General features: G+C 52.4%; 4 protein-coding genes across 4 annotated transcripts; 2 read left to right on the top strand and 2 right to left on the bottom strand.

The window, feature by feature from the left end:
* Positions 1-1,332: 1,332 nt before the first annotated feature.
* On the bottom strand, positions 1,333-4,030 carry NEUTE1DRAFT_88033 (uncharacterized protein; the record flags this gene model as incomplete). Its single annotated transcript, XM_009856211.1, has 3 exons — positions 1,333-1,996; positions 2,056-3,870; positions 3,938-4,030. 3 exons carry the CDS (start codon positions 4,028-4,030, stop codon positions 1,361-1,363), a joined length of 2,544 nt encoding a protein of 847 aa, XP_009854513.1.
* Positions 4,031-5,227: 1,197 nt separating this feature from the next.
* Positions 5,228-6,817, top strand: NEUTE1DRAFT_69350 (uncharacterized protein; the record flags this gene model as incomplete). The annotated part of the gene is made up of 2 exons (XM_009856210.1): positions 5,228-5,604; positions 5,674-6,817. The coding sequence occupies 2 exons, from the start codon at positions 5,413-5,415 to the stop codon at positions 6,718-6,720; spliced, it is 1,239 nt and encodes a 412-aa protein (XP_009854512.1).
* Positions 6,818-7,473: 656 nt separating this feature from the next.
* Positions 7,474-8,678, bottom strand: NEUTE1DRAFT_88029 (uncharacterized protein; the record flags this gene model as incomplete). The annotated part of the gene is made up of 3 exons (XM_009856209.1): positions 7,474-7,846; positions 7,931-8,069; positions 8,132-8,678. The coding sequence occupies 3 exons, from the start codon at positions 8,676-8,678 to the stop codon at positions 7,561-7,563; spliced, it is 972 nt and encodes a 323-aa protein (XP_009854511.1).
* Positions 8,679-9,191: 513 nt separating this feature from the next.
* Positions 9,192-10,149, top strand: NEUTE1DRAFT_148864 (uncharacterized protein; the record flags this gene model as incomplete). The annotated part of the gene is made up of 1 exon (XM_009856208.1): positions 9,192-10,149. A coding segment is annotated over one exon (834 nt), but the record flags the coding sequence as incomplete, so codon positions are not given.
* Positions 10,150-10,170: the final 21 nt, after the last annotated feature.

Genomic DNA, 10,170 nt, shown 5'->3' with positions numbered 1-10,170 from the left:
ATCATCTGCTCTCGAAACTGCAAACGTGCAAATGGGGAATGAGTGAAAATGATTGGTGAAAGCTTGTCACACCGCCCACCACGCTGCAGAAACCGTTCGACAGACGAGACACACACAAGACATTCCCGTAGACGGGACGGCAGTGTCACCCATCTTCATCAGGCACACTCGCATGTAGTGTAACTGCTGAAGATACATATGTCTACCAATCTCCTCCAATGGCGTGGCTGAAGCAGTTGTGGGCCTGTAACTAGGTACATACTGACTACGTGCCATCATTTACTTTTTAACACCATTTCCGGGAGGGAAAATATGACTGCGCCTTTTCCAATCTCGCCTCGTTACCTGTCATCGCGGGTTGTTATCCAGGCCCAATTTCGAGCTTTGCTTTGAGTTGTAAGACCAGCTCATTATCACCACCAGCCTTTGCTTTTCACATAGCGTTCGTATCCTTCTTATCCTCGTTGCCTAAAGCTACCAACCTCATACTGGATACTGCTCCCCTCATCATCATCCTCACACTCAGCATCGCACGGGAAAATGTCACTGTAGGGTGTCATTTGAAGTGTGTCGCCATCGGGCAATCATCATAAGTTCTCACATGCTCGGAACTTTGCAAGTCAGGAATATCGCCGGTTCTCGGCCGATTCATATGTCCTCTTCCATTCCTTCCACTGCAGTACGACAGAAACGTGGCCCCGACGGAGAACCAGACAAGAAAATCTCTCAACTGTTGCCCTCACTCCGACTTGGCTGCGCCGCTCGGCGTGCAAGTTGTTCGGCTATGGTGAGACCGCGTTACATACCTACATAGCCACATGGGTCGAGGGACCAGGATGCACAGTACACTACACTCGTATGGAGTCCATGGTGGAGCTACATAACGAACTTGGCTGAGCGTTTCGCCAAGATTTGGTACACTACACTAGAACTACGCAGTAGTATCATCGTGAACCAAGATGGGTCCCCTTTCGAAGAAGACGATGATGCTGAATAGATGAAGGAGTATGTCGCACACTAAGAGACGTGCTTATGGTAATACCATAATTCGCTATGATGGTGAATAATATTTAAACTATTCGATGGACATAAATGGGGATATTTACATATGTTGATCATCCCGCTTAGAATGCAAAGAAAAAGACGTTCCAGAACGGGATTCTCCAATTCAACCAGTCGCGCCGATGAACATTGATAACACTTTACCCACCCACGCTACTCCAGCCTACCACCCCTTCCAAGAACCAAAAGAAATTGATGATAAAAGGAATAATAGGATAAAAGCGAACAACAGTGTAAACGAACACATTGATCACAATAAACTGCCCACATCCACACTACTCTTTCCTACTGATGATCCTCAGAATGGCGGATTCTCGGCAAAGTACCTAACCGCCAAATACCTAGGATCAAACGTCAACTCCTGCTTCATTGCCACATCCAACAACCAATCCGACACCACAATCCTCGGTTCCATGTTCCCCTTCTTCGCCATCTCCTCAAACTTGGGCCACAGCGCCTTCTCAGCCGGGCTGGGAGACGTCAGCAAATAAACTGGATCAGGCGGTGCCCCTCCATCTTCCTCGGGCGTAGTGGGCTTGATCACCGACCCACCGCGACCACGGAAAACCCTGAAGATGGCGCCGTTGGCCTCGGCAATGGTCTGGTAGCTCTGGACTCCATTCTTGATCTCCTCTGTGCAGAAGATGGGCACGCCCCAGAGAAGACGGCCGCGATTGGCGCGGGCGCGAGAGATGGCTGTCTGGAGGGTGACGCCAAAACGGTCTTCGCTTTCCTTGTCGACAAGCAGGTAGTCCTTGGGGGGCAAAACCTTGCCGGCTTCGACGCAGGCGGTGACATAGTCGGACGAGATGATCTCGGGGCCGCGAGCCAGACAACGGAGAAACTTCATAGTTCTAACCATACGCGGTGCGGCGAGGTAGTCGCAGGGAACATTGTCTTGGACGATCTGTATGCCCATGGAGCGCAGTTTTCGCTGGTGAAAAGGTTAGTTTGGCAATGTAATGCACGTATCAGGCTAAAGTGATCACTCACCCTGTCCGCCTCCTCTCGAATCTTGTCGTTTACCCATCTCTTGTAGCCGGTCAAGCAGATGCGCATCTCTGGGCTTGACGAGACCCTCGCCTTCTTGGCCGGACGCTTCTGTTCTGTCTCGTCCTCCTCGCCCCCGTCTTCGGCTGGACTTGACTCCTTTGCGGCCCGATCCCGGTCAATCTGGTCTGCTGCCCGCTTGCCGCCCCATGGACCATCCTTCGCTGTGCGCTTCTTTTCCTTCTCATACAGAGCGATATCTGGAGCCAGTTGGTGGAGCTTGGACAACGCCTTATCTTTGGCGCTCCGGCTACCGCTGGACATTACTGATGGTGTGTCATTTTCCTTTCCACGTGTAGTCCGGGTGGTCTTTGCTGGCGTTTGGATATTTTGCTTATTCTGCGTCCCTCGTGGTGGCTTACTGGCTGTCTTTCCACCAAGTGGACTCGATTTACTCGCGGTTCCGGCGTCGGTCTCTGCAAAATTGGAGGTATACACGTTCTTGTTCGCAGCGTCATTAGCCTTGCGCCTTTTCTTCGCTGCCGTGCTGAGTACTTCTTCGCCACCGGGGAAATACACCTCGCGCAGCCTCTGTTCGTCGAAAAAGGTGCTGCCAATGATCTCGCCTAGATTTGTCCTAGGCGGGAAGTGTTGGTACCTGGGGTTAGAAAAGGTCTGGACTTCGCACTTGGCGTAGCTGTCTTCTATCCAAAGATGGTTGATAATCTCAATGTTCCATTCCTTGGCTGCCTCACACTTCTCACCATTCATCCGAGCCGTGATCAGGTGGGTATTGTCGGCCTTCATGGTCTTGGTGTATGTTGCGCCCGCCGCAGTAATGAGATTTTCGAGGTAGACTCTAGCGTCACCCCCATAGTTTGATAGTGTGATCTTCATGCCCGTGAATCCAGGAATCCCGTCTCGTGGTATCGGGTAGTGCAGAAGTCGTCGTGTCGGCCTCGTCCATTCATTATGTACGATGAGGTAGTAGAGCCACGCAAGGTTGCCCACGTCTTTCCCTTGCTGTGCCGCCCGTATATACTCATCCCCGTCGCGATACTGACACACATACATATCGCATGCATCAACATCATTCACGACCTCGCCGTCGCTTTGCTCGATCAGATTGTTCAAGATGTTCCGCAGCCGGGCGTTGATAGGGAGATCTTGAGATATCATGACCTTCTTCTGAGCGAAGACGACAATCTTTTCCCTCTCCCTCCCCGGCATTGCAGCACTAGGTATAACGGACGTGGCACCTTCCACGGCCTCGCTCGGTGGGATTGTGATGTCTTCGTCGGGCCCTGTGCGCAAGATCTCGGGGTCAGGGAGCATATAGGGTGCCTCGCTGATTCGCCTCCCTAGCCTTAAGCAGTCATCGAACCAGTGTGGAAGGACAATCTTGCACTTGGGGTTCTTTTTCTGGGCCTCCTGGCATTTTTCGTGGTCCATGGACAGGGCGCAAATATGGGTGGTTTGACGCGTCAGGTCCTTTGATTCCATGCCACCAAGCGCCATGGTCGCACCAATAATGGTCTCCTTGTCGGACTCGGGAATATCGGCACAGGTGAGGATGACGTTGGAGAAGATCATTCTAGGATCGGGGGAGTACGGCCTCACTTGGGCGACCTTATTCCGTGCGAGCGTGATTTTGATCCAGTTGGAGTTGACGACGGGGATCATGTATTGGAGGGCATCGTGGTATTGCTCGAAGTCGATCGTGTTCGAGACAATATGGGTCGCGTGTTCCAGAGGAATTTTGCCGTCTTTGGTTGGCTCGAGAAGTTGGGCGCCATGCTTGTGTACAAGCTTGGAAAACTACAAATTGCCGAGGTGTTTAGGAGGTTGTGGACCGCGCATCAGGTAGAGTAAAGGGAAGACATACTTCTGAGATGAGACTAGCCGACAGTGACTTGCTTTGCACAAAGTAGATGGAGCAGCCATCGAGCAGACCCGGCTTCTCGTTTTCTCCGGCCATTTTGGCGATGTAAACGCGGTTTCGCTGGATTGATGATACAGTGGAGGTTCTACAGGAAGCGTCGAAGCGCCGAGTCTTGAGTCGAGTCTGTGTATTCGAGTTCCATGGGCGATTTGTGGCCAGAAGTGAGGGTGGTGGTTTGCAAAAGCGACAGGGACAGATGCAACTTGGCGATGCACCAGCGGTTGAGTGTTGATTGGAAGAACGTTCAACGGTCTTTTTGTTTGTCTCGTCCATGCCACTGGCAAATTGGAGCCACTGCAGGCGACGCGATCGGAAAAAGCCAGGGTGGGGCCATGACGCGAACTAGGCACGCTGTATCACATGACCGTGTAATTACCCTGTTGCTGCAGTTTGATGGATTGCCGTATCTTATCAAATTCGTTGTGTACAATAAGTACCTCTAGTGTACACCTCTGCCGGGGCAAAAAAGGTTAAATTTCGTGACTTCTGGGGGTGGCAATGGCTTATTGGTAATGGGCGGCAAAGCCGGAGCTGCTATAGCTTTCTGAACAATAAACAGCCCGTTTTTTTAAATGATAATCCTAGTAAACTGTAGCCCCCAGGTACCACGCTAACCTTTTTTCCCCCGGCAGAGGTGTACTTGCATCTCCCCGCTTTCCATGTTGGTGTTCGGTAGTATTGATGTTGTGACACTCTCGACAACTTCGACAAGCCACGAACTACACTAGCAAAAAACACCGAAAAGTTACCACAGTGGAACTTCGGCGAATCCGGAAAAGGGGAGATTGGTTGATCACTTTTTATCTATTTCAGACTAGCCTTTTTTTTTTTTCGATCACTGTCTTATGGCCGTGCCTGGTACGTACCCGACTTACACGTCGACTACCATAACTAGAGGTGTAGTATAAGTTCTGGTATGATGGATTGCCGATCACCGCTGCAACCAAGAAGAGCGTTGGTACAACGCCAAGCACTACTGGCGAGCGATAGTCACATATGTAGTGTCTTCGTTATCCATTCAGAGATGGTTCTCAATTATATTAAACAACGGGTTATTCAAAATTGGTACTGTAGGGTATCACACAATGGAACCCGGAGGTCGATTTCCGGGCTAGTTGCAGTCGCTACCACAACAGCCGGCGCCACGATGGCTTTGTGCCTCGGCAACCTGGCCCGTAACAGTCGGCTCAGTAATCCTTGAACAACCCCACGATCGACAACCCCGGAGATTTAGTCAACACTTTCCTTGTTTGATCTCTCTGTGAACCCCGTTTGATCGTACTACCGGAATCTCCTTAGTCCGACTCGTCAGTTTCGGCATCATACCAGAGTTATTGTTCTACTTCACATATCAGCTTGACTCAAGCACCAGCGGTTATCAGAGCAGGCAGTAAATTCATAGCTGGTATACCGCCACAATGGCCTCCTCTTTCATCATCAAGGAGCACAAAGTCGAAGGTCAACACATCCGTGAGTATGCCCGAGCTACTGCCGACTCCCAAGAAGAGGTCCTGTATCTCTCCGTAAAGCAATACATTCCCAAGAGCAACCCCAATCCTCAACCGGGCGACCTGACCATCATCGGTGCTCATGCCAATGGCTTTGTCAAGGTCAGTTACTCTCACTAACAAGAGCTACACCCAAGTTTGTGTTTGGCATTCACTAATTCCACTCTATAGGAACTTTACGAGCCCCTCTGGGAAGACCTGCTCAAGGCCCTCTCCGCCCGCGGCATCAGAGTCCGCTCCATCTTCATCGCCGACGCCGCCTGGCAAGGCCAATCCGGACTTATCAACGAGTCCAGTCTAGGCAACGACCCATCCTGGTATGACCACGCGCGTGACCTCCTCTGCGTCGTCAATGCTTTGCGCCGTGAGATGCCGCGTCCGCTAGTCGGAATCGGCCACTCCTTTGGCGGCAACACCATTGCCTCTTTGTCGCTGTTGCACCCTCGCCTCTTTTCTTCTCTGGTTCTGCTTGACCCGGTCATCTCCAAATTTGCTAAGCGCGGTCCCTCCTACGGCTTCATGCCTATGAAGCAGTCGGCCTATCGGCGGGACGTCTGGCCTTCGCGACAGGCGGCCGCTGAGGGGTTCCGGAAGAACAAATTCTATCAGACTTGGGACCCGAGATGTCTAGAGGTGTTGATCAGCCATGGTCTGCACCAGGTTTCTCCAGAAAAGGAGGAAGTGACGCTCACGACGTCCAAACATCAAGAGTGCTTCACCTATTACCGCCCTAAGAAACAAGATCAACCGGTGCCGGACTTGCCCCCGGATCAGGCTGTTGATCCCAACTTTCAGTTTTATCGCGCCGAGGCCATGATGACTACCCACTTTTTGCCGCACCTGCGCCCCGGTGTACTTTGGGTGTTTGGATCTACGTCTGACGTCTGTCCTCCCGAGAGTCGCGAGGAGAAGCTGGAGCTTACGGGCACGGGGTGGAACGGTAGTGGCGGAGCGAAGGCGGGCAGGGTGGAGGTACGCACCGTGGAAGGGTTCGGACATTTGGTGCCGATGGAGGCGACCACCAGGTGTGCCGAGGAGGCGGCTGAGTTCATTGCTAAGGATTTGGAGAAGGTGTGGAGGAAGGAGGATGAGGAGTTCAGGAAGGTTTGGAAGTATAAGGAGGGGACGGAGAAGAGGGTGCTCAGTAAGGATTTTTTGGAGTTGATGGGACCGCCGCCGGGGAGGAAGAAGACAGGGAAGGAGGAGGCGAAGTTGTGAGCTGTGAAATGGGGTGCCTTGTATTCTTTTCGTCAGTGGTTGTGCGTTAGCCAAGGTTTTTCAATTTTCAGCGAGCTTCTTCGCTATCTGCCTTCTACAATCTGCATCTTCCTGCGCCATCTTAGTGACGGCTGTGAGCATCTGCGATGATTGGTATCATATCGGTCATTCCAGTGTAACGATCCGCCAATCTTCCGCCAATTTTATCATTATCATTATCATTGTTATCATCCTTTTTTAGCGCCTTCCACACACACCTTTTCTACCTATCCAGGGGAGAGAGATACCCTGAACTTGCTTCGTCCACTGATACAGGTCTCGCTGTTTATCACAGGACTAACATGCCTATATAGTGTTCACTTCCGAGTTGCGAGTTCTGCTGGCAGGCCGGAACTCGTCCCATCTTTTGTGGATTTGGCCCATCTGGTCATTGTGCACACCAGGCCTGTGGTACTGTCCGTCGTTTCAGTAATGATGCTATGTGGCAGCGGAAAGATGACCCTCTATGTATCGCATGCGCTCTATGTGCTGCGAGATTGTATGAAATGATGATGATGGAGAGTGGGCTTCAGCTGTCGTTGTACGGTGGTGATATTGCTTAAGGCATCGACAGCCCTCACGGAACTCGATAGGAACAGACTGTGCCTGGTCCGAAAATCCGGTTGTGGAATTCTTCTCAGTAACCATGCCGCAGACGGCACAATACGTGAGTTCCACGTTTACGCCACAGTGAAGGTGTATGCAAGCTCTCTTAAAAGATGGAACTCCACATGTCGAAATTAAGTTGTATGAACCGCCGCCCTGGTCATGCAATACCAACTGAACCGCCAACAGTGACGCCTAGTCAAGATCCCGCTGGCGGCGATCCTGAACTGTCTCTGTTTGGCGCACTTTGGCTTGCTCCGACTCTCGCTGAAAGCTCTTCTCAACATTCCTGAGGTCTTGCAAGTGCTGCTGCTTGCGTAACTCGTCTGGATAGCAAGTTAGCGTCATCCAGTCAAACAAGGTCACGCGCTCCGAATCGGGCACCGGGAATGGTGGTGGTGAGTATGGTGGAAGATCTTTGAGCTTGAGCGGACCTTGGGCGACTAGTTCTAACGAGCGTGCGATTGCTTCGGTCAATTTTCTGGGTGAATGGGTGTCAGCTGTCTAGCCATGAACATTGGGGTTACGATTGAGAGGACAAATGATCAATGGGCGAGAAACCTACCCTAGCCTACCATACACAGCGTCTCCTGTAGACTCCAACTCTTGAGCAAGCTCAGCTTGGTGGTTGTCCATCAGAGTTGGGTTGGGGACCACCACCAATGGTACCTGAAGTCGGAGTACTTCAAGAATTGTTCCAGAGCCTAACTGTTTAGTTATTTAATGCTGTCAATCAAACAGATGATGACAAAGGGGACAATCTCACCGGCGTGAGCAACCACTACACCTGGCATTCTCACGGACTTCTCGCCCCGTGACCTGATATAATGTTTGGTCATGTTCTCTGTAAAGGCAAAGCGTTCTATCGTGACAGGACTAGACGGCAAAGATTTGACTTGTTCATCGAACCACTCAAAATCCTCGCCGCATTGTACTTTGAGAAGGTCAAAATGGCTGTCGGCCAGACAGTTGAGGAACTCTGGTTTGATGACCTCTGAAAGCAACGGCCGAAATCCGGCGGTAGCTCCCACTGTAACGAAGCATTGCCGGCCTTCCATGCTGGTTTCCTCGATCAAAGTCATGTTATTATCACTGCGGTTGCTGCTCGTCTGCTCTTCGCCGAGCTTTGGGCGTTTGGCTTCGCCTTCTCCTTTGCTTTCCTTGCGAATTTCCAGACCCTCACCAGAAATTGTAGAAGATTCCCGAGAGCTGACTGTTGTGATTGCGCTGGCGTCCCGTTTCTGTCCAGCAATCTGTTGCGTGTCTGTTGCCTCAGTGTCGGTGGTATGCTTTGTTGTCGTCAAGTGATCCATCTCGTCCGTGGTGCGTAGGTCAGTAAGGTGTCGTCTAGGTAGATATTCGTGAACCAAGAGGGCAGTCCCAAATGACACTTGATATCCAATAAAAGCGCGTGAGAATGATAGATCTTGTTGGGTATGTGTGTTTGAGTAAATGAAGGGATGTGAAGTATGCAGCGTGAGGTTAATGCTGAATGTTGAATCGAACAAGGAGGTGCGGTAAGGGTACCTGATCACGGTACCTGTGAGGGAGGTACCTGAAGCTAGACCAAACACTTATTGCTGGTGGGTCGCGGCGGAGAAGGTACTTGTAGCGAGGTCTCTTGAGATTGGGGAAGCTACAGTTGTTAAACTGTGGCGGGGTACCTCTCTTCAGCGCTGTCTTTCTGTGGCTTACGCTCTCCTCCGGACCCCTCCGGCTATGCTGCCCGCCCGCAATTGAGGCTGAGCCCAAATTTTTTGGATAGCTCTGGGCGCGATTGCGAGAAGCCCGGCGCCCGAGCGCCCGTGTCTCCGTCCCGAGTTGTTGCTCGGTCGCCCTCTGCTATCGAGCCCCGATCCCGACTCCCCTCGCGCGCCAGATTCCCACACACCAAGCTGCGTCACGGTCGCCCCTCCTCCGTCCGAACACCACAAACGACGACCCCCCGGGATGGCTTCCTCCGCCAATGCGCTCCGGCTCGGTCTCCGGACATGCAGTCGCCAAACACAAACATCCAATCTCCGCATCGCCGCCATCCAGCGCCGGGCCCTCTCCGCCACTGCGACACGATGTGAAGGCGTCCCCGTACCAAAGAGGGAAGATGACGCCAAGCTCGAATTCACCCGCCCCTACAACCCCGGCGAATTTCTGTCCGAAAAGCTGAGGTCGGACGACCTTCAGGACTGGGAGCGCGAGCGCTACGAGCGCGCCCTCACCTCGTGGGAACAGACGCCCGACGATCTCAAGAGGGGGTGGTCGAGCATGATCAGAGACATTGAGCAGGCGGCGGCGCCGCTAAGAAGGGTGGTCATGCCCAGGAGATCCACTTTCTGGTACGAGGAGGAGAAGGACACGGATCTCATCACCAACGAGGACGGCGAAGACGACTTCCACGAGAACGACATTATGAGTTTGGGTCACGGCAAGCTGGAGGAGCACCGAGAGTTCCGCGAGTATGCGCGCATCGCCGTCTGGGAGATGCCGCTGCTGTCCAAGTACGCCAAGCCGTTCGTGCCGCCGACGAGCGAGGAGGTCTTGCGCTTCCGCTACACCACATACATGGGCGAATTCCACCCCGCCGACAGGAAGGTCGTGGTTGAGTTCTGCCCCAAGGATCTCCGAGACCTTAGCGAGGTCCAGCAGCGCAAGCTTATGAAGCTGGCCGGACCCCGTTACAACCCCGAAAAGGATATTATCAAGATGAGCTGCGAGAAGTTTGAGCACCAGGCCCAGAACAAGCGCTATCTTGGCGATTTGATTGAGAAGATGATTGTTGCTGCCAAGGTACTGTTTGCATTTCCGCCC

Source organism: Neurospora tetrasperma (assembly GCF_000213175.1).
Source record: "Neurospora tetrasperma FGSC 2508 unplaced genomic scaffold NEUTE1scaffold_6, whole genome shotgun sequence".
NCBI lineage: Eukaryota > Fungi > Ascomycota > Sordariomycetes > Sordariales > Sordariaceae > Neurospora > Neurospora tetrasperma.
Note: the sequence above shows the minus strand (reverse complement) of the source record. Positions and strands in the feature narration are given on the sequence as shown.